Raw genomic sequence first — 24,849 nt, 5'->3', positions numbered from 1 at the left:
ATTTGAAACCAACAATTGTTACGGTCAATTCTGGCAATATGTATGTATGATACTATACAATATTATTGCAATAATAGTGCTATGTATGTGACTTCTGAACCAACGAGTAATTATACCTCTCCTCAATTGCCGTTGAGATTAAACATGCGGATAATTGCACACAATAATAGAAATATATTACAAAATACCTTGAGACGGCTCGATCGTTGACTGAAGATATACTACTCTACAGGTATTCTGTGATGTAAAATTATGTTTTTTGTTAATCAATATCATACTAGAACAATTTTCAATTACAAGAAGAAATATAGATGTTGGGGTCTCTAAAAACTTCATAGTGCACGTATAATTTCACATATCAGTCTCTGTGTTTAAAACTTAAAAATTCCGAAGTGAATCTGCTTGTAAAAGGAATTCATATGTCCTACACATCACATTGGCTGATACACATACAGGATGGTACAAAAACGGTAAACACTAATAGAAGAACGACTGTTGACTCTATCTCCAAAGTCGACCTCCAGTAATAGCGATACAATGGACAACGCAGGACCTGTTTCCACTTCAACCCACAAAAGCTCACAACGGAAATTTTTCCAATGGGCAGTTAAATGGTTTTATACCGATCAGACTGAAAATGTGAGTATCAAATTTTAGCTTGGCTTGAAGTTTCTGTTAGTTAATCAGCCAACAGGTGAGTTCATTTGTCACATCTGTCTTCAGATTAACATGAAACCTGATCTTCCTGAACTGCTATGTCTGCTACAAGCGATAGGCTTCCAACTACGTGAATTCGAAAAACGTGAAGATACTATTTCTGAAAGCAGAAGCAAAAGCGATAGCCTGAAAGTTATCATGGAATGTAGCTCATCGAAGATGAGAGCTGTAATGGAGTTGGTAGATATAACTTGTCAGTGCCCAAACCAAGATGATGCACGGGATGCTTCTTTTTGGAGTGTGAGTGGGAGTGGCCCCATAGGAAGCATGGTAACATTCTAATTGTGACTCAATAAATCATTGGGACAACAAAAAATATAGATGCTATCAGTCATATTTTCCCGTTGAATTTATGTTTTTGTACCTTCAGGAGAATATGAACAAAGTCATGGAAACTGGGAGTAATCTTCTACCTTCTGTTTCAAAAGACGTGACAAACGTTGTTCGTGACGTCACTCAATACTTGTTCAAGTTGCTTAAGAATGTTCCAGATGTCAACCAAAACACAGATTTAAATTTCAATCTATCAGCACTCGAGGGCTCTGTAAAATCTTCCTGTGATACCAAAGTTGCTTTACTTGGGCGACGTCACACTCAACCAGATTTCAATACAGGAAGATGTAGATCATTAGATGCACTCATGAAGAAAGATGAGAATTCGAGTGACGCACCTTCTGCAGCATTGCCTTTGCCGCCGATGGATGTTCTTGTACTGAGGAATCAACCCACCGCTGTTTCCTTACGTGAGCAACAAGTAAGCAAACATAAGACTATTCACATGAGTCAGGGTCATATTTGTCTTATAAGAAATACATACCATTTCAACATTTCTAGTGAATGTAGTGAGTTTCTATGGAATGAATAATCTTTATTTTCAGCAGCAATCATGGATTAAACAATGTCCTCAATTCGAAACACCGAATAATGACCGCATGAGTTCTTCTCCAGTTGCCTCAGCTGCAATTCTTCCAGTTCTCCGGCGTCAGAAAACTTTTGATATGGATGTTGGGTCAATAGTTGAAGGAGAACCTCGTCCATCTCCGCCTAGAATTTCAAGCTCTCCGGTCCCAATACCTCAGCTTTGCATGTCGCTTGGCCAGATTTCACTACAGAGCGATGTTAAGGACGTTCCGTTAATAGAAATGCTGTTGAACGCGAAAAATAATTTAGAGCTTGCTCTGAAAATGCTGATTAATAGTCCGTCAGCTTCAATTGTAACGTTGGATGGTATGTTTCTTTCGATAGTGCTAAAAATGATGGTTTTTCACACATAGTGCTAAATTCACTTCATCTTTGATAACACTGTATATACTTCTTTCAAGATGGCTTTGTGAAACCAGTGCGACTGGATAATTTTTCCTCTAAGAGCAGCCCAGGAAATATTTCACAGTCAGAATCAAGCTGCTCGCTACCTGTTAATCCCGTAACTAAGAATTCAAATCTGCAGAGATCTGTACGCAGAAATGTTGCTTCTTCCTTTCAAAAAAGTTCCGACGGACTTAGGTCATCAGGAAACAACAAATCGATGTCAACTAACAGAAGTTTGCCGCAACGAAAGAGTACAGCCTCGCGGTCAACTTTGTCAAAGCCACAGCCACCAAAAATTGATACCACTAGACCAGGAACTAGCGGTGTCTCCTCTGGTTCTTCCATATCCAGACCAATTATTACAGCAAGACGTAGGGTTTCACCAGATCCAAAGAACAGCTCAAGTCTAATTCAAAGGCCTAGCAGTTCTTCAAATACATCATCAATTTCAAAATCTTCACTGCAGACTTTTTCCAAGTTGCAACAAAATGTAGCTTCACCTGCAAAAATTCTACCTACAGCCACAGCAAACAAATTTGGTTTCGTTAAGAAGAAACTTTAGACTTTCATTTGATTTTCCATTTATTCGCGATCCCTCTGTAATGTCTTGGTATTACATACTTCTGATTGTTGATTGATAATTGATTAATGAAATCATAGATAATTTAATGCGATTGTAGTGCAATTGATTATAAATAGATACTATATTTGTATTAGCCGCTAAGGCTCTAAATTGTATTCTTGTCATACAATCGTGTACGTTGAGAGTATGAGCAATGAACTCGATTTTAAGGGGAATTAAATTGTTCATTTTTTTGCTGATCAATTAACGACTTTGTGATTTGTGACATTTTATGATTAACAAAGTTGTATAAAACACTTTTCATGAATGGTTGGCTAAAACCTTAGGCTATAACCAGTACGACCTGTTAGATATACATACATATAACCACAGATAGATAACTATCTAACAGATTGGATAGTTCTCGTAGTATATTATATTGGAACCATAATTGGAAAACGTTGGTCCTTGTAGTGCGGTGTGAAAGACTTTATGCCTTCTCAACACCCAGCTATGGGGGTACTTATGCGTACTGGGCTGACTTGACTGTTGAGAGTAGGTGGAGTAGATTGGAGTTCATTGGAGTAGACAGAGCACTGATACTAGAGTCCCTAGAATAATATGACTGATACCAGTGCCATTAGCCCACAGGTTATGTTCCTGGCCCCTTAGTCACCTGTCTATTGACAACGATGTATTGACATATCAAATTTTAAGTTGCTATAACCAAGATAATTTTGGAATTGTACGATAGAAATATTTCAACAAAATAATCAACACAATTGTGAGCGATACAATAATGTAAATTGTATGTAAGTAAATAATTCCTATCAACGAATGACGTTGTTACGTACGGAAGTTGATGGAAGGTTGGTTGGCTGGCTTCGAGCCATTTCTCGAAAGTTCCGGAAAGTACGAGACCAACGTTTGTATATATTCGCCGCGCCGCTCCACCATACTTTAGTGCATCACATAACGTGAGAGGTACGGTAGTTCATGCACAACCGTGGTGTGTTAAACTTTATTTCGACAAATATTGAAGCTGATTCAGTTCAAGTGTGTTTGGATATTTGACACGAGCCGTTGGAATCAGGATATCATTAACCCAACGTAAGTGATAAAAATTCGAAGTGTGTGATGAAAATTAGTGTGACGTGTAGATTTGTGATCTGATAGTGTAAAATTCAAACTAGCTGAGCACCGCAACGATATTTTTCTCAAGCTAAAAAGGGGGGCGAGCTCGTTTATAGTGATCATCCATGTAAGAATGGCAATGGCGAATATGCTAAATCTACTTCGATCCTAGAGTTTATTTTTGAGTTGTTTGGAATCGCTACACTGCTCGATGCTATAGGTTTCATCATATCCAGAAATAGACCGTGTGATACGTGGGTGTGTAAGGCCCTCTGTCATCTCCGTGGTCGTCTGAATCTCATGTCGAGTGTAATCATGGCCGGTAGCGAACCACGGAGATGGAAAATAAAATGACCTCCGAAAACTAAGAAAAAATCCGCTCATTTGATGTACCGTCATCGCAATACGTAAATCAATGTCAAACTTTGATCGATATCTTTTAATTCGGATGGCAACATTCGCATTGCTTCAACTTTCCTTTCTAGACGAAATTTCACTGAATCATTCGTAGTTTAATGTAGCTACAGCAAAGTTCTGCTCAGAACGAAGCTTTGATCAAACTGTTGTCGTTTCGAGGTCGTAGATCCGAGGTCATAATTCTGTTCAATTCAGCAGTTTACTTTCCTGTCTGTTTCAACACTAAATAAGGCTGCACAGAGTCAAAGATATTGAATTGTTCATACTTGAATTATGTTATCAATTATTTACGAACCCAAGTTCTGAATATCAAAGATTTGATGCTTGTTGATGTAGTCTTCTGAGAAATACTTAAAAATACAGTCCAATGTTGATAATCGAATGGCATATCGCCTTTAAAATTTTATATTTGTTTGCCATTAAAACTTAGTCATTGTCATTGTCAATTATTCGTGTATTACTGCAAGTTGAACGATGCTATGAAATTGAATAGGTTGTTATCTCTTACGGTAACTAGGTTTGGATAAAACAAGTTGGTGCGATAACATTCAAATTCTTTGCATCTACCTACAAAAATTGGGATATGCTATCCTTTTGACATCTTCAAACTATGTTGCAATTTCTTGACGTGGGGCTATTATTTACTTATGATTACAGTGTTTTACGTTATACTATATTGAACTGGAGTCATTCAACTTGTTTCAGAATTGTAAGTAATGGGGAAAGACTACTACAAAATTCTGGGAATTGTACGAGGTGCGAGCGACGATGACATAAAGAAAGCATATCGCAAATTGGCACTGAAATATCATCCTGATAAAAATAAAAACACAGGCGCAGAAGAAAAGTTCAAAGAAATAGCTGAAGCTTATGAAGTTTTGTCGGACAAAAAAAAGCGAGACATTTTTGACAAACATGGAGAAGAGGGTTTAAAAGGAGGTCCTACGTCCTCAGGTGGTTCATCAGGACCAAATGATGCAGGATTCACTTCTTATACTTTCCATGGAGATCCAAGAGCTACATTTGCTCAATTCTTTGGTTCAGCTTCACCTTTCCCACAGTTCTTTGACTTTGGTGGGCAGGGAAGCAATCGTTTATTTGGCTTCCATGACGACGATGGGATGGATGTTGACGATCCATTCAATTTGGGTCCGGCCAGGCCTGGTGGCCCAGGAGGTGCATTCAGATCGCATTCTTTCAATTTTGCTGGCTCTAACGGTAATAGAGGAGGCAGCAAAGATCGTGCCCAAGATCCTCCTATTGAACATGACCTCTATGTCACCTTGGAAGACATAACTCGAGGTTGTACGAAAAAGATGAAAATATCACGTAGAGTCGTGCAGCCGGATGGTCTGATAAAGAAAGAAGATAAAGTTCTTACAATAAATGTTAAACCAGGGTGGAAAGCTGGTACAAAGATAACGTTCCAGAAAGAAGGAGACCAAGGACGAGGCAAGGTACCTGCTGACATCGTGTTCATTATCAGAGATAAACCACATCCGCTATTTAGGAGAGAAGGTAGCGATGTTAGATACACATGCAAGTTATCTTTGAAACAAGCCTTGTGTGGCACGGTAATCGATGTTCCAACACTCTCCGGGGATAAAATCACACTAAATTTGTCAAGGGAAATAGTTAAACCTAATTTGGTGAAAAGAATCCAAGGCCATGGCTTACCTTTCCCTAAGGAGCCTACGCGTAAAGGAGACCTTTTAGTGGCATTTGATATTAAATTTCCTGAAACATTGACACAGAGTGTCAAAGACATACTTTATGACACTTTACCTAATTGATCAATCGGTAATAATCAAGCAATAAGATGAATGAACAAGTAACCATCTTGCTGTGAAACCCTGTATTCAGACGATACCAGATGCTATGGGAGACTCTTGTACGTTCCAGTACAGTAAATTAAAGTTTTAGCACATCGCTTGTCTGTGGCAAGTTCACTTCTGATTACAGCAGGTTAGTTCAAAGCAGAAATAGTTCTAAAATGGATTCAGTTTTTCGGTGATGGTCTACGGCTTTTCTATATTTCTTGAACAGCATCGAAATATGTGTTAAATATGAAGAAAGGCCAGTAAAAATGTTTTTTCGACCTCATTGTTTGTCGAGCAGCTTCTATCACAATAAATTAGAAATGGAAAACATGCTAATGTGTTGAATTGAGCGGTAACTTAGGTGATTACGTTGTGTATCCTATAGTGGTATGAATCTGTATTTACTACACTATTTATGTAATTATATTGTGTTTGAACCATGGAACTGTTGGTATGTGTGAGTTTGAGCAAATGTAATAACTTTGAGCGTAATACATTACAAATATAAAATGTGCTGCACTGTTGATATACACATTATTGTCAAACAGTTCTTGTATATGAAAATAAAAGCTATCCTCTTTGTAATATTAATACGATTAATATTGTTTAATTATGTATTTGTACTTTTGTTCGTAAGATTTAATTTTGAAAGTCGGTTAATTATTTGTACACTAAATAAAAAATATGTCAAGTTATTTGTTACGTATTGTGTAGTCTCCACATTCTTATCCTATATACTCCTGACGTTTGTCTTTATCATGATATCAGTGTCTACTTCAAACTTTCCTCTCCAAGGTATGCCTGTCTGTGTAAGGATAGCTGCGAGACACTCCTAAAATAGTCAGCCACATCAATGACGTCATCCACCTACCATTCAAGATGCCCCTCACTTCCTTTCCCACAGCTTGATACTAGAACGGTGGCACAGATATTTGTATATCGGGGAGCTGGACCCCACTATATGTACATGTTCCTATACCTGCTCGTTTATTGGCTTTGCTCTACACTCATTCGACTGGCATGAGAGATAATAATAGCAATAAATTACATAAAAATAGGTGGAGGTCGTCAGTTGAGGTATCTGGCCCACTCAGAGGGATTCGGGGAACACTACGTTGAGGTCAAGCAGGTTTGCAGCATAAACGTCTGAACCTTCTGTTTCTAATACTTCTTCTTGGACAGGTTGCGGAAGTTCGATGTAATCTTTATCCGTCCAGTCACCCTCATCGAGAAGGATACCACTGCTTGGAGATAACGTTGTTAGTAGCGGCAGACCATTTGGACTTAAACTTAAATACTTGATCAATTCCTCTGGTACCACATATTTCCCAGGACGAGCATTCTGTGGACCAAAGTTAAGATCTTGCTTTGAATCATTCTTGCTTACTATCCTTCCAAAACGAAAACTGTCTGGAAGGCAGTGGTGTTGACGGCAGTAATAATTTTCATCCCTGTCGGCATGACACCATGTTCCATCAGGAAAATATGGGTCAAGGCCAAGATCATTTAATTCTATGCGTGGAGTGTAATAAGCACTACCATCTTTTCGACGACAAAATATTGCACAAGCCATCCATGGTCTACCTGGTTCGTGCGGTGCTTGTAATCCGCTACCTTGGCTGTCTAATTCTGGTATTCGCTTGCTAAATTCACTACACTTTAGGGTTCCATACTCAGATGCAGTCGTTCGTTTTTTCGTGCACAAACCATCATCTCTACATAGTGAAACATCATAGCCCATCCCCTCGCAGCCAGTCGCAGTGTTTCTTGGTAAAGGGTTATTACACGAACGACGCCTGACTTGAGCACCCTGCGAACCCTTGATACAGCCACTGTGACAAGCTTCTTCCGTCCATCCGCCCCACCCACCTTTTATGATAGCTGTACTTTCTCCTACTGTAGAAATTTGTAATAATGGGAGACAGTCCCCCCCACGACATTCTCTACCCTCTGCACAATAGGTTCCATCCAGAGCTGGTCCAGCAAAGTAGTAGCCACTGCGATGAGGACTTTTGCATTGCAGAGATTGGCAAGCTTGAGATAACGTAACGATTACGGCATCCTTGTCCCTTAACAGAACTTCGCATTGCTTCTTCGCGGTCCAATGCTTGCCAGGTAGACCAATGTATTTCAAGTGATCTAACGTTTTGTCGTTATTTGTTTCTGCGTCATCCAATAGACATAGTTTAGTTTCAGAAAGCTTTCGAGCAACATCTCTGCTACAATCTGACCAAATAGTTTCTCCCTGCATACCTCTACTAGGTGACATGATGTAGCCATCTTTTGGGCAAGCATTTCCCGTTGAATCGTGATGCATACCCAAGCTTTAGAGTAGAATATAAAATTCAATAATCTATCACGATGTTTTGCATATTTTATACAGTGAAGTCAAATAAAATGTAATATACTAACTTATGTCCAATTTCATGGGCAGCGATGAAAACGGAAGTAAATCCAGCCGAAGGATAAGGTTTTCCAAACAAATTGGTAGTACCCAATTCCGCTATCACGCATGCATATTTATCAAGACAAATTCCCCCAACTGTTGCCAGTCCCATTGTTACACCATTTTTTCTGCCACTTTCAATGGCATAAAAGTCCAACCCAGATATGTACAGGCCCATATCCCAGTGGTTCGGATGGTCGTCTCCGGATGGATTATGAACTTGAGCATAGTTACAAAATGAGTCAAGTAACCGTTCTCTTTCTCCGTTATAATGTGGAAGATCGTACGGTTGCTTTTGCATAAGATCTAAGCGCACTAGTGCTATATCAATTTTAGCCCCTAAACTAGGATGATGATAGAGGGCCTGGACTCCATTTATATAGGCCAAAAGCATGTCTCGCATTTTCTCCTCATCTCTATCCATAAATGGTGCGAACAATTTATAACCAGCTTCGTCAAAGAACACTGCTAGTTCTAATGTTAGAGATTTGACAATCTTGCCTTTCTCCCTTGCCGGTCTAGAGAATAAGTCGTAGTCAGTAGTTATTTCGTACTTGGAGTTCGACAACACAGTAGGGCGGTTGTGGATATTTTTGTGTATAACTATACGAGATGAAACCAAAGTTCTCCTGACAACGTGTGGTTCTTTCAAAAGTTCTCTAGAACGGCCTTTGACCGAACGATGACTGAAAGCCGAAGAACTTCCGTCATGCAATGGCGTTATTTCAAGTGTAACATTATCCAAGAAGATAAGCCCATGCTGTTTTGAAATTATTCACATCAGATTACGATCGAATAAGATTAATTTTATATTGTCTTGGTTATACTATAGTATTATAATCGGCAAATCTCTTTCAACTTATATACAAACCACGCTTCGCGGATGACATGCGCTGATTGCAGCAGAAACCAGATCATCTTGATAAAGATAATGACAGGACGCTGGTCTACTCAATTCTGGTACTTCCTTCAGTATTTCATCCTTGCCGTGTCTCCAAACTTGGAAATCGGGAATCAAAAGTTTATCGTTCTTGCGCAATCTCAGCTCCACTTTCTGCCCAAATACCGTGAAGCTCATAGGAATCTAGTAAGTGCAACAATGTTTTAATATTAATTTAATTTTCGAATCAAGTATCCAGGCCCAAATGCAAGAAACTGATATTCTAATCCAACATAGAACTTACTTTGCATCATGATGATAAATAACAATTCTAATTCGCTAATTCACATTAGCTACGCAATATCTGGCTTCTCACCTGAGCTTTTTCATGAGAATTCCAAATTGGTAACAGAACGATTTGTACATCCTCTGAAATACGTTCACCCAGTGTGCCCGTGAACAGCGCAATAATCCAGATACTAATTATAAGTTTTAACACCATCTTACTCAATATTAATTTCAAGTTCGAGTGTGTAAGGTTGTGGCAAAGTTCGATATTTATTGGCGAGTGTGATGTGCCCGCAGCTACAGTCATCACCACAAAGACTGCTGCGATGCCAAACGCATGCTGGTGCCCTGATTATTAGGACACTGACCCTCAAGTTGTGAATAAATACTTGATTTGTGATTACCCTATAATCTAGAACTGCGTTATATGAATCCAGACTGCGTGAAATCTTTGAAAATCTCCTTTCAGACCGATATTCGTGTAAATTCATGTCTCCGCTATCAATCATAGATTGGTATTATGGAAACACATCAAATTTTCTATCCTACGGTTAACGCTCACTAGTTATGGTCGAGAATTACAATTTTTCAAATTGCATACATTCCTCTGTGCTAATGAACACACGGAATTATCGTGTGCCTGTCGATACGGTACTAATTTATTCACCCGCATTCGAGCTTCAATTTCCGCTGGACTGAATATTAACACCGATAAGGCACACAAAAGTATAGTTTGGCAAGATAGAAATACCGGAAATGAAATTGATGAATGAATATAAATACTGCTGATTGGATACATCGATAATAAAATCTACAGAAGTTAAATTGTTAATGTAAGATATTGATCACAGTTAATTCATCCAGCCAGTACTCATATTGACGTAGATGAGACTTGCAAGAAGTACGAATTTCTGGCTGACTATGTATAAACATGCAAAATATTTGTACAAGTGTAACTGTACAACTGGTACCAAATATCTACGCCGGTCTTGTAAATTCCTGAATACGTATACATGGAAAGATCTAATGATTATACGAGTTGGATTTTAATGAGGATATTAACATGATAAACGGGCGGGGGGGGGGGGGGGGGCGACTGACGTTTTCCTCGTTACAAAAACCTTAGTATTAAAATATTCCAATAAAAACAATAAATAATAATCATGATCAATAGTAATAAAATTAATCTATATAGATTCGGCAGTGTATGTAACATGCTACAGTCGGTAGGTGACTACATCACAATAACTATATGTATGTATGTACCATTGTATAGGGGGTTATCAAATAATTATTCATTAATTACAGTTATGCATTGCAAACAAAGTGCTTTCCACATTCATCGGGTACAATCACATTCTTTTGCAACATCTTACGTTTTTCATTATTTCGTGTGCTTGAATTATGCTGCAGCATGGAAATGAAAACTGATTAACTCCAAAATAGTTCACCTTCTGCTTGGCAGACTTTCTAAATGTTGTTAGATTTTTTAAATCTATACAACCAATCAATTAGAGATTGCATGAAACCTAAGATTGTTAATAACAAATATTCACGAACAAAGTAAAAAAATTCAGAGTCTCGAATACATCCAAAATTAAAGAATTTTTCATACGATAATAGAGAGAAACGACGTAGGACGGCACTACAAAATTTCGCTAAATCGTGACATAAACATATCCTATGAATCGTGACATCAAAATCTGACAGAATTCATCGTATTTTTAGCTAATTGTGACTCAATGTAATAGACTCCAAATTTTAATACGTCCAGATCAAGACATACCTGCTATACTGACACGGCTACTCTCATTGACAACAGTTTCCACCTTTTATATTAGTGACTAAACGCAATAACGGCAGAGTTTAATTTTCCTGGCGGTATACTTGAAGAACCACCACTTCGCTGGCACCACGATAATTCATGTCAGTTATGTTAACGTATGGACAGCACAACTTCATAGATGTTACATCTAGGAAAGGTGGCTATTCATTGCTTTGGTTTATCCATATTTTGTATAATGAAATAAGTCTAATAAATTTATGATATACATTTGAAGAATCTACTCCAGATAACATAACATCGGATTTTAGCTAATATTTTGAAGAAATCAGTTTTCTGCGGTAAACTTGAATTTCCGATTCAATGGTGAAAAGCGCTTTAGTTGTAATAAGTGGGCTGTTAAGGGATGGGTTAGGACTGATCACCATTAGGAGGCCATTGCCCAGAACTATGCCAATCCCAGTCCTTTCCCTTTGGGCGAAACTTACTAGTCCCCCCCGAGTTATTCCAATCCCTATGAAAAAATTTCTTTTTGAAATGGTGTCGCTCTGGGTCAGGCTGTTGTCGTTGATACTTGAGGGGTACCGATGAAGTGATATTATTCGCTGGTGGATTTGGGGGACGAGGACTAGTTGGAGACGGGGTTCGTGGGGGACCTAGAGCCTCATCGGGGGAGGGAGCTACAGGTGGGGGACCGGTAACTGTACTATCAGAACCCAAACCGCTATCTGGGCTAGTATTTACTCCTTCGGTCGATCTTCTTCGTTTATCCAATTCGGTGGATGCAAATGCAACTAGTCGGTCAAACCCTGAGGTGATTCGGTCCTGCCAGTCAGCTTCCCCATCTGTAAGGCCAACCTAACTCTCAACAACTGATATCTAACTCAAACTACCAATGATCTTCAATATCTTCATAAAAATAAGCCAATCCCAATATACATCCGCCACCTTTAAAGCATCATTGAATGAAATTCAATTAATTCTAACTACGTACAAACTCAATTTTTCATGCATTCAATTTTCTCTTCTGATTATAATCAGAGGAGACAATTCAATTTTAACGAGTTTCTCTATCCGTTAGCACATTCTTAATAATTTTTCTAACAGTTCAGATCATTATAGTACGCGAATCTGAATGATAGTAATTTTAGTATTCGAAATGGCTGAATGTGTTCACACAGTGAAATACTGACAGTTCACAAAAAGAGATTCCGCAAAGTAGCAATTGAATTCATGTAATAAATCTGTAAGAAAATGATCCTTGAATGTTACTAATCATGGCAAAAATTACTCACACGTTCTTTCCAATTGTGTGTGAGTTGATCGACATGGCTTATTCTTGTGCAAATATTAATGATCAGTAACAACATATGAAAGGGAGAGTACTCGATAACTATTAATGTGTACTAAAGCTAAGTGCAATAAACAGTGAATGCAAGAGATAAGAGAGGTGATACTCCGAGAATGTAATAATTAAGGTTTGGAACAACCCCTGCGGGAGACAACTCACCGGCAACCACGCACCAACCCAAAGGCAGCCATTCTTTCTGATTTCTCCCTCTGTTCTGTGCGTCTCAATCTCTAACAAAACAAGCTTCAGGGGTTGTGAGTGAGATTGAGTGTGTGACAGACAGAGCTAACCAACAAACAGCTACAGTGCATCTAACAAATACATCAAACAACAACAAAAATAAATATAAATAAAAATTGGAACACCAGCGCTGTAAGTGGTATATTACTTGGATGAGGTTCCACATGAACGATAATTTTTTGAAATAATAAGAGCGTAAATAATATAGAACAATGCATAACAGAAAGAAAAAACAATTCTATCTACCAAGATTAGAGCTGAGTTTTTAGTAATGAGTTGACGAAACAACAGACCTCTCTTCAAAAGCATAGAAATCTCTTACAAATTGAGTTTTCATAAATTACCCACAACCATTCCACAGTAAAAATCACTGACTCTGGATTTCAGAAAGATCAAACTTTGAAAAGTTTAAAAGAAGCAAACTAATTCGTCTATTCAAACTAATGTTTTTCATGCACCCTAATCTCAGAATGTTTGCTTGGTCTGTTGATTCATGGTTAATTTACATACAGAGTGTCCCAAAATCATTTAGAGTGTACTCGCGGCTTAGTCATTCGACGATTATCTGATAGCTGGTTTGTCAAATTGATGATTTCCGAATCTTAGTGTATGGATTCAGAATATTTATTTTGTGCACAGATAATTCCAAGAGTACATTTAATCGAGACTTCCATGTGCGAAATAACAAAATAATAATCTCTTTCTAGATCATATTTACGCAGTGGATTCATTGCGAAAATATAATCGTTGCTAGCTAATAAGACTAATCGCCACTAATTACACCGTCCTCATGGTTGGATTGGTACACCGTGTACATTTGGAAATTTTATAGCTTGAAACTAAATAAAGTGCGTCCGGGGAGGAGAAAAAAATTCGAATCAACCACTCACCGTCATCCCCTGTTGCATTTCGCTGTCGTTGATTTGTCATTTGCGGTTCATCGACTAGAGGTGTAGACGTATTGGAGTGGGGTTCCACCAAAGGACTCAGAGGGGCACCGCTCGTGCTTACACTCGAAGCTGGTGTTTCAGTTTTTATCAATACCACCGCATGTGACTGCGATGGAGCTCCGCTACCATTGCTACTGCTATTCCCAGTTGTATAACGTGGGTATGGTTGATACCTATCATTAAATGAAAGCAATTTGCATGACCGTGGAGAAACAATAAACATTCATACACATGGACAATAGGACGTCATTAATCATATACATATGATAGTCAATTGAGCAAAGTGTGAAGTGATGAATACCTTCTACTGCCCAGAACAGTTGGTTCACTTTTGACAGTACTGGTGGTGGTGTTTTGGTTGTTGAGTAACCGCGCATGTAGAGAAGCAGCTAGTCCTTCCACAGGTAGCAATTCACCGTTGGCTATTGTTTGAGACGATTGTACGGGTAGGGAAGGATGAGACTGTGTGGGAATTTGCGACGGAGTATCGGTAAAGTAAGACTCATGATAAGGTTTGATATCAGCTCGAGGTAGCTGAACCGGCGTGTATCTACAAAAAATAATGTCAAGTTGAGCTAAGATCTCTAAAGACTCTGTAAATCATAGTTACTTCTCTGAATGGTTGATGAGAAAAAAAACGATGCATAAAATTATAGAAAGAATATGAACATTAAAAAGTTCTTTGCTTCAAAAAGAGTGTAGTAAAAATTCATTTCAAAATAACAGGTGAATTGAAACTTACCTCTGTGGTTGCGTGGTAGGAGTATACAGAACAGATGACCGAGTAGCAGTCATGGGGGTGGAACTGCTAGTTGGAGTGGGAGTGGGGGCGTAGCTGGCTACATGTGCTAGAGTTACTAACCCCGCATCGCCCTCGGCACTAGCAGGTCTACTAATTGGTGAATAGACTGCTTCAGCACGTGCCATAACGCTCATGTCTACTGCAGCATTTATGATGGTCTGATTTGAGATCTCAAGCGTTCGTTCAATTTCTCCACTCACTAGATCACCAATGGTTCGGGTCCCGAGCATTCCCCCACTACCTCTGCCTCCTCCTCCTCCTCCTCCTCCTCCTCCTCCTTCACCTGTTGTTCCGCCACCTCTTCCTGCTCCTGCTCCTGCTCCTGCTCCTACCCCTGTTCCTGATCCTATTCCTGGACTCGAACCAGTTCCAGTTCCTGATCCTCCACCTGCACCTGCACCTCCTCCACCTTCCACATTTCCTGCTACTCCTGCTATTCGACTGTCAGGCGGCAATTGTCGGCCATCAACTGTAGATCTGTCTGACGTGGTCAAATGAGAAGAGAGACGCTCCTGTGAGAGGTGTCTTCGGAGTGCCAATTTTGCTGGAGATACCTGCATTACACGGTGACATGGTATTACATACTGTGCTGCAATTGTATTGGCACAACCCCTACATCAGCACTGACACTTGGCATTGGTACTTGGCATATTTCAAATTGAACTTATTCTAAAATTAAATTTATCCATCCCACCTGCGTATAATCAGGAGTGGTAACATTTTGTGGTAACGCAACACGTTTCCTCTCTGGTTCCACTTGCCGCTGCATCTGCTGCACTTGCAACTGCATCTGCTTACTCCTATTTTGTTGATCTTCGTTAAGAACACTCGTGATAATGCTCTTTAACCTATCTTCAAAATTAGCTACTCTCGGCGGTTCCTGGCCTTTGTGTATCGATTCTCTGCTATTGACTTGCGATTGAACGGACGAAGACGTAGACGAGAAGCTAAGCGTTGCTTGAGGTAATTTGGCTCTGGCAGTGGTGACCGTGTTCGTATTTGATCTATTTGGTATTCTACCAGCTTCTATCTGTCTTCCTGTTTCCAAGATTTTTTGCGCTAAAATTTCAGGATTATTCTCTTGAATCTTTGCTATGTCAGGAACATCCGGCCACTCCTGAGATCTGGAACGCCCTTCTCTACTTTTACGTGAAAAACCACTTTTGTTTTGTAGCGATTGGTGCTGATTTTGAGTATGTTTAGACCCAACTACTTCACGCAATTGTTGCGGAACCACTGCCACTGGTGGTTTTTCATTGCTTACTCGTTCTAACACATTTAGCTCATGCTCCAATTTTGATACCTTCAATAGATGGAGAAGACAAACGTTGAATTTGTGAAAAGTGGAATCACGGAAACTTGACAAATAATGAGTGAGAGTTTAAAATTAATTATACCTGGGTATGCAGCCTCTTCCGTTGCGATAAGGTGGCGGATATTTCTTTTAATATATAGTCTTGAGTTAGGGATTGTGGTGGATTTGCAAGACTGTTGATGTGAGTATGACTGTTGTACTTTTCTTGTAGTTCTTGATGTCTAATTGCTGTGAGCCTAGATTGTTCAGCTTCCATAGAAGATACTTGAGCTTGGAGTTTACTTGCTTTGGCTTGGAGCTGTTTGTGCCTTAAAACAATCTCCTTTGCCTTAGCCAACAAATCTCCTGGAGAAGTTGCATTAATTCCCAATTCTGTCATCCTAGCTTTCAACAATGCTACACTGTCATCAATCAACACTTTTATCTGTTTTTCAAGTTGAGCAGCTCTAGACTGCAACTTTGAATTTCTCTCTCGTTCTTTTGCGATGTCCGTATTTACAGATATTCTGTAAGCAGGTGTCCTCATAGACTCAAGCATCACCATAAATTGGTCCCTGCAATGTATCAGCAATTCATAAGACAATTGCACTAATAGCGGTACACGATTTTATCATTAGATTGTATTAGATCAAAGTGACCGACAAAATATTTGTATCAATTGACTTCTCGAACCAATTGTTTATAGTAAATGAGTAAATATGGACTTGGAACATACCTATGAAGATCAAGCAAAATTTGCAGAGCATAAGGAGTAGCAGATGGGGCTGCTGGTATACTTAATTCTTCATGAACAGAAGTAGAATGCGGCTGGAGCGCAAGTGATAAAGAAGAAAGATGTTGATCAACGCATCCAGGGGCAGGAGGTGGTTTTTTACCGAGTGCTTGGGGTGAAGTACTCAATAATGTTTGGCTGTGAAGTAAATCCAGGCCCGAAATATTGATAGCTTTCTTGGGCCTTGCTTTCTTCACACCTCTGCCTCTTTGGCGACCTCTTGCTGGAGGCCTAGGAACTCCATTGGAGGGTTTACGATTTAATTTTCTACGAAGTTTAGACGGCTGCCGGCGATTCTTCAAGCTACTTTCTTCTAAATCAGAATCGCTGTTTGTACCCAGTTGCTCGGAGTGATTGGGGCTGTCGAGTTGCCTAGAGAGATCTCTTTTGGCCCGGTCACCCCTCTCAGCACCTCGACTTGACGTTCTACTACTGTGGCTGGCAGTGTTACTAATCACAGAATCAGATTGTTCCATGTCTAATCCCCCAGATTTGTTATTTTTCAGCCGATGGAAATATCTCTCTAATTTCGTTCTGTCAATAACGTGAAGATAATACGAGACTGGTTTTCCAGTCCATGACACAGACCCTTTTAGCGGGGACATTTCTGAGACGTGCATTATGGTACCTATATCTGGAAATTTAGATTGATTATTATGTAGTTTCAAGCCATTAATTTGAAGGAAACATGTCTGCATAACACAAGTTCACGCACTCGTTACATGTTGTCAGTTCAGGGAACACTGTACTACCTACCACTAAGATTACGGTCAGTAATGCGGAAGTTCAGCGGGCAAAAGGATTTTGATGAAACGATTCTCGCACCATCTCGCAAGTCGGCAAAACGTTCTTTCAATTGGTGATCTACCGTTGGACCAAACGCGAAATTGTTCACAAAAACAATAGTGGCCCCTGTTATACTTTCACGGTGTTCGTCAGCGAGAAAATCTCCTTTAACCAGCCGGTATTCTCCACAACGCTTACCGTACCAACTTAACCACTTCCGAAAGTTATACTCCATGCTCTAAATAAGATCAATAAGTTGTTGAAAATGTTGAAGGCTTTCAATGCCTGAATAATCGTTATATAAGCTGAATTCGTGATGATTTAATCTATGTTTTATGTACCTGTGCATATCTGGATGGGACATCAGCTCTTTCTACGCCTATGCAAATTTTGCAAGAAGTAGCAGCTGCCATTTGAAGAACTACCTGCCCTACGCCAGATCCTAGGTCTACAAATACGTCGTCGTCGGTGACAGCAATTTGATCAATCATTTGGCAGACAAGTTCATAGCTTGTTTCTCCATAGACTTCTGGCGAAAAGGGTTCGTACTGATTCAATTTATCTGGCTCTACTACTGCTTGATTATACGTCTGCTGAAGTATATGACGGAGTAACCCTCTACTAGGTCTTTTATTTAGTCTTTGCATTGGCAGACTAGTACCTTTTTCCTAAAATAGCGTTAATATCATATCAACTTTGCAGAGAATTGCAATTCAATTGTTTTACGAGCTATTGTTTCATTCCTCTGATTCTTCATGCATTTTGCTGAAATTGTATCAGGAAGCTGTCAATGAAACTGTCAAAATTAGCTTGATAAAGTTATTCAAACTTCTTGTTGCAAATCGATGAAATTGACAAATTGATTAGTAATTGTGATGAAAATTAGGTCATGAGATCACGGTATTAGCAGTTGTGTATTAGAGGTAAAGGATGTTTTATGTGCAATCAAGGATAATTTAAATCACATAAACATTTATAAATATACAGTAAGATCTTGATCAGGTACCCATACTGAGGTGTTGAGAATAATTTTTTTATCGAGATCCTGGAGAAAAAAGTTTTATATTCTACTTACAGATTTACAATCCACTTAGCCTGTAACTCATAGAGGTACACAAAAAGTCAGATATAAATCTGCGATGCAGTATTGAAGAAGCCTGGAATATTGTTTAACTGCATCGGTATGTTAATTTCTCATCGTAGTCTACCCTTCAAACATAGGATGTATATGAATGTGTCAAGCGTGTCTAAAATTTCCATGATAGTAACATGTACCAAATGCAACATATAATCAGGGAATCACGAGATTATCAGCTCGCTATTATTTTTTTACCAGATGACTAGAAGATAATACAATTCAGTAAAAATTTTAGATCGCCAACATCAACTAAGGATTGTTGACAAGATTTAATAATATCTAGTGCCTGATCTTTTATAATGATGAAAGTTAATCAAAAGTCCCTTCAACTTCAACTAAGAACACTAGAACACAAAAAGCTCGTTCTCCAGAAAAACGTTCAATACAATAAAGATTTTCTTACTTTGAGATTTTGCCAAAAAATAAGTCAGACTCACCAATTGGACCCGACTGTCAATAGCTCGGTTAAATTTGTCGCATAAATTTTTCATACTCTCGTAATTATGCGTATCATAGTTGCAAAGAATGTTATTTTCCAGAGGTATTTTCAAATCGGGTAAATCTTCGCATACCCATCGCATTGTTTCCACAACATCGAGTGCTCCGTCATGTCGATCCTATAATAAGGAACATAAAAATTAATCGGCACGATTAAACATTCCTAAATATGTAACACATAGTGTAATAAGTCACCAAAAGTGGAATAACAGCAAAAACTATCCCACTTGTAACTGTGTGAAGTAGGTTCATGATTTAAACATCAAAACTCATACAATTGTCGAAAATAAATCAAGGCAAGACAGACTTTTTCAGCTCAAAAAACAACAAATATGAAAGTTTAGTGCTGGTATAGAATTTTGTAAAGATTTTAGGGTTTTTGTGATTTGTTGCGGGTAATAAAAGATCCTTAAGTTTATTGTCACTACCACATGTCACGAACACTCCAAATCATCAGTCAGGCATTTGCAAGCACCTGGTCCAGTGCTAAAATTCTCTATTTTTGAATGAGTATTTTGAAGATTGTTTAATACTTTCAATTTTACAGGGTCTGTTACAGTATCATTGAGTTCAAGGTTCAACTCGTATTTTTCTTTTTACAGGCATACCACAGATAAATGCAACAAAATTCTTTGGTAATATTTGTGACATAAAGTGATAAAAAATAGATGTCAAAGTCACATGGGGCTTTTGAAAAACGACTTGGAAAAAACTTAACGGTATTTTGTGAACTTGGTGGAATTACAAGCAAAAATATGAATATAGAGTGATTGTGTGAATTTAGGAATATCTACTATTGGATGTATAAGTTACCGAATAGTTTGAATACTCTTGTAGATATAATATCTTTCAGTATCTATCCTACAATAAGAGCCAAAGTTGAAGAACTGTAGATGATCTGATGTCATTGTGTAAAACTAAGCGACATTCATTGGGTTTTTCATCAATGCATGTTCATATGATAGCACTTTCAACGCTTTTAATGTATTAATGAAAAGCACCTTAGATTTGATATAATTCATATTTCAAACAGATATGTGGAGTTCAATCAGCTATTGTATTTCAAGTGGAAATACCATGATGACGCTTCATCTCGATAAAATGGATTCGTCAAATTATGGAGGCAATTGTTACTATCACGAAACAAATGCATTACCTGGAGTGTTTCTAACCTCTGTAGGACAATGGTAAGTGTAAGAGACTCTCATCCAACATAATGGAAGTGTATCGAACTTAAACGGGCGAAATGGCTAAATGGTTCGGGCATGGGAAATGGCTAAAAGTAATGTGTAACGATGTGTTTCTTAAAGAACAGTGTTGAGATCTATGGATTAAAACCGAGTCTCATTCAATTGACAGGTGCCGTATATCATTATGTGGTAGTTTGGCCATAAATATCAGTGAACAATGAAAAAAAAAAATCAAACAAGTGGGAGTTTTCTTCACAATTGAGCGCAAGTCATTTAAAAGGGGATAAAAATAATGCATATGATAATAAAAAATTGACGGAACCTCAAGTTGGCGGTAAAACATGGAGTTTGTGATTAATCGAGATACTCACTGATCCTGACCCAGAAGTAAGGGGCCACTGATATACTATGGGTTCAGCTCCAGCTGGAGAGTGCAACCGTAATTCCATATTTCCAGTAGAATAACTTTGATCGTGTCTGAATGCTTGGTATGTGACGTAACCGCCCAGAGTCCCGTTGGCGCGCGAGCTCTAGGACACCAAGATCACGTAGAAGACGCGCGCGGAGCCTCTCCGCTTTTCGATCTCCTTCCCGTGCATTAAGACTGACGGTGCTGACCAGCGCTTAGCGCGTGCATCAGATGCACGATCACTACACACAGATTTACAAGTCGCATGCAATTTCCACAAGCGGAGAGGACATCCAAAAACACAGCACAGACCACGGTCGGACGACAGAACACACTAGTGGAATGGAGCGGAGCGGAGAGCGTTTTGGGGGGGATGACGACATCAAAACATGGCGTCATGCCTTCCCGAGTTCCCGTCCGCGTTGCCGTCCGTCCATCCGTGCTTGCTGTCTGCCTACCTATGCTGCCTACCCACCAGTATGCAGTTCATCTCTTTCTTCCACGATCTTTTCAGCTTTTTTTCTCTCTCTGACCTCCCCTTGTCTCGCTTCAACGTGCGCGTCCGATGAGCTCTATCCCCATAGTTCAGCCGCTATTATCAACGACGACAACCCGATTCGATTCGTAAAGCAAGTACTAGGCCGCTCTGGTACGCATGCGGGTTACTGTCAGCTAACGAATAATCTAACTGATCTGCACTGCTTAGAGCATTGCGCGGATTTATTTTACAGTTAGTTTGCATTCTATGTGATTCACATGAAAAAAAACAAACTTTTTAATTTCCATGATTCCTTATGTTCGTGCACAAATGCTTCGTTTTATCATTATACATGTATGTGTAACATTCATTGTATTTTCTGGACGCTCAGTCACCACGAAGTTCTTAACCTCTGCTCAATGGATATTCTGTCACTCAAAAAAGAACACAGCACACAGCAGCCAGCTTGTGAGCGATCGGATCGTCAGCGGAGAACAAGCGGAGAAGCAACCGCCGGATCCCATGGCTTTGGTCACGTAGGCTAGAGGTTTAGAGGCAAGTCCCCACTAGTCCCATCTTTCAGGTAATTCCTCAACTTAACAGGTTCAATGAAATATTCCTGATGTAGCACAAAGAGTTTGAACCGTTTGAACGTCAAACTGCAATAATTCAGCTCCTTGCCGAGACTTTCTCCTGCGTATATTCGGAGATGGATCGTTTTCAGCGGTAAATTGTGGATAATGTCCTTGCGGCAAGATAGAATGATTTGTTAAGTTCGAAAAAAAAGAAACTTTAAAAAAGTAAGATATACCTCGCGGGTGGAAACTATGCACACTATTGAAGTTGCGGTACCACTGCGTGACGTGTGACTGTGTTCCTTTAAAATTAAATTTGTAAATAAGTTTTATTAGGTTAATACTTGTAACTAGATATATCTTATCATGTCCGAAGAAGTCAAGTTAGATCACCGAGCAAAGAAACGTATCAAAGAAGTTAAACGAAAAGCAAGACCAGGTATGTATGCCTCATATCCTAATTTGTAACCTATTTAGCAACACATTTAGTAAAACGATATGGGCGTGCAAACGATTTCAATTGCAACTTGTCGGATTTGTTTTTTCCTCATTATATCTCACAGAATTTTCGTAAATGTAGCCCACTTATCTAATTGTGAGGTGCACGTATATTAGAAAAAAAATCGTGCTTAATCATTCGCGAAAAGTATCACTCCGTACACTTTTATTCCGTACAGAACTTGGCGACAAAACTGCCTGGTCTCAACATGGTTATCACAAAAGATTTGCGTCTTTTTGGGATTTTGTCGACAATGTTGACCGTATCGATCAAAATTCTGTAACTCCAGCGGAATTTATCGAAAAGTATGAAAAGCCTTACAAACCTGTAGTGATAAAGGGTACCCAAAATGACTGGAAAGCCCAGCATAAATGGACTGTCGAGGTAAGACTCGTATTGATTAATCTGTATCAAATTTTCTAAGTAGGCAAAGCACCTGCTTAATTAGCTACTGGAAAAAAAGAATCCAACAGTGAACTTCAAAAAGTGTAGACATTTCGAAGCTTCTGTAATTTAGGATCGAATTATTTGTCTTTGTTGATATTTCTGAATTTGTATAATCGGAAATTCATGCTCACCCACAGAGACTTGCAAAAAAATATCGGAATCAAAAGTTCAAATGTGGCGAGGACAATGAAGGGTACAGCGTGAAAATGAAAATGAAGTACTATGTGCAGTATATGCTAAATAACGACGATGATTCCCCACTGTACATCTTTGATAGTTCGTTTGGTGAAAATCCACGTCGTAAAAAATTACTGGAAGATTATTCAATTCCACTTTATTTTCGCGATGACCTGTTCCAACATGCCGGTGAGCATCGAAGACCACCTTATCGGTGGTTTGTTATGGGACCTGCAAGATCAGGTACGAATTGCTTCAGTATTATAATAACAACTGTCATAAATTGAACAATAATTTAACTGGACTTGAAAATGTTCACCACTTTTACGTTGCATGAATCTGAAGTCTTGACCCCAAGTCATAACATGAAAAACATATTTACAGAGCTATTATTCAAAATTAATTCCTCCTTAGGTACAGGAATCCATATAGATCCATTGGGAACGAGTGCCTGGAATGCCTTGATCTCTGGGCACAAGCGATGGTGCCTATTTCCCACTCACACTCCGCGTGAAATCCTTAAAGTTAGCGCAATGGAAGGTGGAAAACAGAGAGATGAGGCCGTTACTTGGTTTTCCGCTATTTACCCACGTACCAAGCTGCCTTCTTGGCCAAAAGACTGCCAACCGACTGAAATATTACAAGGCCCAGGAGAAACTGTATTCGTTCCAGGTGGTTGGTGGCATGTTGTTTTGAATCTTGATAACACAATAGCAGTGACGCAGAACTTTTGTTCACAGACAAACTTTCCTGTTGTGTGGCACAAAACGGTAAGACTTGATTTCGTGCAATTTATAAATGTCTCATTTCGAAACAACATTAGTCAAAAAGCTTGACATTTCTTCAAAATTAAAGCGCTTTCCAACGCTGAGTATTTCATGTACTTCCATCATTTGATGAGATATCTTGTATGAAAACTCTGCAGTACAAGTAGGGAAAGATACTGATCAAAGTTTTTTCTAAACTCTTCTGGCTCTCTATCCTCGTCTCTATCCGTGAAGTGCTGAAATCATACTTAATGTTCTCTACATTTTGTTATTTACAATAAGTATAAACTTTTCAAACTTGTCATATCAGATTAGAGTGATACCCTGGGTGAAACGCTCCATTCCCCAAAGCAAGAGAATTTCTGAAATTCTCATGTTGTTTTGAAACGGGAATTGCTTGTTGCTGAATATGTCTGTCACAAAGTTTGATTTCGAATCAATGTACATTAAATAATTTTTTTTTTTTTTTTTGCCAGGATTTCCATAATTTTTCATTTCCATAAATTTTCACTCCAATGTTGCGGCTCGCTCACAAGTATGAGTCAAATAAGTACATGCTTACAATCATTCAAACTTACAGGTAAGGGGAAGGCCGAAACTTTCTCGTAAGTGGCACAGAGTTCTTCGAGAAAAAGTGCCTGAGTTGGGTACTTTAGCTGACACTATCGACGTCAAAGAAGACACTGGAGTTGCAAGTGATTCGTCAAGTGGATCTTCAAGTAGTTCTTCTAGCAGCAGTAGCAGTAGTCAATCAGAAGACAGTGCGGATGACAGCGGACAAGAATCGCTTACCGCGCACAAGAAAAAGAAGCGGTATTTTCAGTCCACTAAAATTATCTTATTTTTCATTTTGATTACCGAGTTTTTGATTTCTGTTGCTTGATTCGTATCATAGACTCGTATTCAAGAATTAATAACTACTTTCAGAAGAAAATTGAACAGCTGCCAACCCTGACAATACCGTATACGTGGGACCTTCAGAGACCTCAGACTGTACAGTATTATGCAGCAATTATTATTTCTACCGAGAGTAAATATTGTTATTATGATTATAGCATCTCTATTCGTAATAAAATAAATGCTAGATAATACCAAAACTG

The 24,849-nt window shown here is 38.9% G+C and overlaps 5 protein-coding genes and 2 long non-coding RNA genes across 15 annotated transcripts; 4 read left to right on the top strand and 3 right to left on the bottom strand.

Annotated features, from left to right (window-relative positions):
* The first annotated feature begins 82 nt into the window (after window positions 1-82).
* On the top strand, window positions 83-2,851 carry LOC105687494. 2 transcript variants are annotated; one of them, XM_012403178.3, is made up of 5 exons: window positions 83-639; window positions 724-987; window positions 1,088-1,471; window positions 1,599-1,944; window positions 2,040-2,851. In XM_012403178.3, exons 1-5 carry the CDS (start codon window positions 538-540, stop codon window positions 2,585-2,587), a joined length of 1,644 nt encoding a protein of 547 aa, XP_012258601.2. In that variant the 5' UTR covers window positions 83-537; the 3' UTR covers window positions 2,588-2,851. The 2 variants fall into 2 exon arrangements, with proteins under 2 accessions (XP_012258601.2, XP_012258600.2); XM_012403177.3 differs by having other exon boundaries at window positions 1,596-1,944.
* On the bottom strand, window positions 2,590-3,583 carry LOC110117085. The gene is made up of 2 exons (XR_002305775.2): window positions 3,442-3,583; window positions 2,590-3,267 (listed from the first exon to the last, which is right to left on the bottom strand). It is a non-coding gene; the product is annotated as an uncharacterized LOC110117085 (long non-coding RNA).
* LOC105687495 (dnaJ protein homolog 1) lies at window positions 3,559-6,653 on the top strand. Of its 3 annotated transcripts, none has more exons than XM_012403179.3 (2): window positions 3,559-3,697; window positions 4,844-6,653. In XM_012403179.3, exon 2 carries the CDS (start codon window positions 4,855-4,857, stop codon window positions 5,929-5,931), a length of 1,077 nt encoding a protein of 358 aa, XP_012258602.1. In that variant the 5' UTR covers window positions 3,559-3,697; window positions 4,844-4,854; the 3' UTR covers window positions 5,932-6,653. The 3 variants fall into 3 exon arrangements, with proteins under 3 accessions (XP_012258602.1, XP_012258603.1, XP_048510652.1); XM_012403180.3 differs by lacking the exon at window positions 3,559-3,697 and adding an exon at window positions 3,710-3,848; XM_048654695.1 differs by lacking the exon at window positions 3,559-3,697 and adding an exon at window positions 3,862-4,128.
* Window positions 6,654-6,922: 269 nt separating this feature from the next.
* LOC105687484 (A disintegrin and metalloproteinase with thrombospondin motifs adt-1-like) lies at window positions 6,923-10,454 on the bottom strand. Of its 2 annotated transcripts, XM_048654674.1 has the most exons (5): window positions 9,661-10,454; window positions 9,276-9,488; window positions 8,371-9,164; window positions 8,212-8,282; window positions 6,923-8,121 (listed from the first exon to the last, which is right to left on the bottom strand). In XM_048654674.1, the coding sequence occupies exons 1-5, from the start codon at window positions 9,877-9,879 to the stop codon at window positions 7,049-7,051; spliced, it is 2,370 nt and encodes a 789-aa protein (XP_048510631.1). In that variant the 5' UTR covers window positions 9,880-10,454; the 3' UTR covers window positions 6,923-7,048. The 2 variants fall into 2 exon arrangements, with proteins under 2 accessions (XP_048510631.1, XP_012258578.2); XM_012403155.3 differs by having other exon boundaries at window positions 6,923-8,282.
* Window positions 10,455-10,679: 225 nt separating this feature from the next.
* On the bottom strand, window positions 10,680-20,900 carry LOC105687491 (histone-lysine N-methyltransferase, H3 lysine-79 specific). 4 transcript variants are annotated; one of them, XM_048654673.1, is made up of 12 exons: window positions 20,769-20,900; window positions 19,147-19,326; window positions 17,913-18,239; window positions 17,542-17,809; window positions 16,729-17,419; window positions 16,096-16,567; window positions 15,393-16,001; window positions 14,639-15,252; window positions 14,198-14,446; window positions 13,837-14,069; window positions 12,866-12,936; window positions 11,957-12,200 (listed from the first exon to the last, which is right to left on the bottom strand). In XM_048654673.1, the coding sequence occupies exons 1-12, from the start codon at window positions 20,844-20,846 to the stop codon at window positions 12,150-12,152; spliced, it is 3,843 nt and encodes a 1,280-aa protein (XP_048510630.1). In that variant the 5' UTR covers window positions 20,847-20,900; the 3' UTR covers window positions 11,957-12,149. The 4 variants fall into 4 exon arrangements, 2 of the variants coding, with proteins under 2 accessions (XP_020708873.2, XP_048510630.1); XR_007278210.1 differs by having other exon boundaries at window positions 12,123-12,200; window positions 12,866-12,949; XR_002305773.2 differs by having other exon boundaries at window positions 12,136-12,200; window positions 12,866-13,017.
* Window positions 17,978-20,232, top strand: LOC125500754. Its single transcript, XR_007278215.1, has 3 exons — window positions 17,978-18,112; window positions 18,649-18,752; window positions 19,810-20,232. It is a non-coding gene; the product is annotated as an uncharacterized LOC125500754 (long non-coding RNA).
* A 1,256-nt stretch (window positions 20,901-22,156) lies between the features above and the next one.
* LOC105687489 (bifunctional arginine demethylase and lysyl-hydroxylase PSR) lies at window positions 22,157-24,846 on the top strand. Of its 2 annotated transcripts, none has more exons than XM_012403163.3 (6): window positions 22,157-22,298; window positions 22,537-22,742; window positions 22,943-23,225; window positions 23,397-23,752; window positions 24,330-24,562; window positions 24,680-24,846. In XM_012403163.3, the coding sequence occupies exons 1-6, from the start codon at window positions 22,226-22,228 to the stop codon at window positions 24,702-24,704; spliced, it is 1,176 nt and encodes a 391-aa protein (XP_012258586.2). In that variant the 5' UTR covers window positions 22,157-22,225; the 3' UTR covers window positions 24,705-24,846. The 2 variants fall into 2 exon arrangements, with proteins under 2 accessions (XP_012258586.2, XP_020708877.2); XM_020853218.2 differs by having other exon boundaries at window positions 24,677-24,846.
* Window positions 24,847-24,849: the final 3 nt, after the last annotated feature.

The sequence above is a fragment of the Athalia rosae genome, chromosome 4 (genome assembly GCF_917208135.1).
Source record: "Athalia rosae chromosome 4, iyAthRosa1.1, whole genome shotgun sequence".
Lineage (NCBI taxonomy): Eukaryota > Metazoa > Arthropoda > Insecta > Hymenoptera > Athaliidae > Athalia > Athalia rosae.
This window is presented reverse-complemented; position numbering and strand designations above follow the sequence as displayed.

What these genes read in the sequence shown, in the direction of transcription:
- LOC105687495 (XM_012403179.3), top strand. Translation starts at nt 4,855, where the DNA reads ATGGGGAAAGACTACTACAAAATTCTGGGAATTGTACGAGGTGCGAGC.
- LOC105687494 (XM_012403177.3), top strand. Translation starts at nt 538, where the DNA reads ATGGACAACGCAGGACCTGTTTCCACTTCAACCCACAAAAGCTCACAA. An exon ending in ATACCGATCAGACTGAAAAT is followed by an intron (nt 640 to 723) that starts GTGAGTATCAAA and finishes ATCTGTCTTCAG; the next exon opens with ATTAACATGAAACCTGATCT. An exon ending in TTTCCTTACGTGAGCAACAA is followed by an intron (nt 1,472 to 1,595) that starts GTAAGCAAACAT and finishes CTTTATTTTCAG; the next exon opens with CAGCAATCATGGATTAAACA.
- LOC105687489 (XM_020853218.2), top strand. Translation starts at nt 22,226, where the DNA reads ATGTCCGAAGAAGTCAAGTTAGATCACCGAGCAAAGAAACGTATCAAA. An exon ending in AGCATAAATGGACTGTCGAG is followed by an intron (nt 22,743 to 22,942) that starts GTAAGACTCGTA and finishes GCTCACCCACAG; the next exon opens with AGACTTGCAAAAAAATATCG. An exon ending in CTGTTGTGTGGCACAAAACG is followed by an intron (nt 23,753 to 24,329) that starts GTAAGACTTGAT and finishes TCAAACTTACAG; the next exon opens with GTAAGGGGAAGGCCGAAACT.
- LOC105687491 (XM_020853214.2), bottom strand. Translation starts at nt 20,846, where the DNA reads ATGGAATTACGGTTGCACTCTCCAGCTGGAGCTGAACCCATAGTATAT. An exon ending in ATTTTGCTTGATCTTCATAG is followed by an intron (nt 16,568 to 16,728) that starts GTATGTTCCAAG and finishes GATACATTGCAG; the next exon opens with GGACCAATTTATGGTGATGC. An exon ending in ACTGTTCTGGGCAGTAGAAG is followed by an intron (nt 14,070 to 14,197) that starts GTATTCATCACT and finishes ATTTAATGATAG; the next exon opens with GTATCAACCATACCCACGTT.
- LOC105687484 (XM_012403155.3), bottom strand. Translation starts at nt 9,879, where the DNA reads ATGACTGTAGCTGCGGGCACATCACACTCGCCAATAAATATCGAACTT. An exon ending in ATTCTCATGAAAAAGCTCAG is followed by an intron (nt 9,489 to 9,660) that starts GTGAGAAGCCAG and finishes TGCACTTACTAG; the next exon opens with ATTCCTATGAGCTTCACGGT. An exon ending in CATGTCATCCGCGAAGCGTG is followed by an intron (nt 9,165 to 9,275) that starts GTTTGTATATAA and finishes ATTTCAAAACAG; the next exon opens with CATGGGCTTATCTTCTTGGA.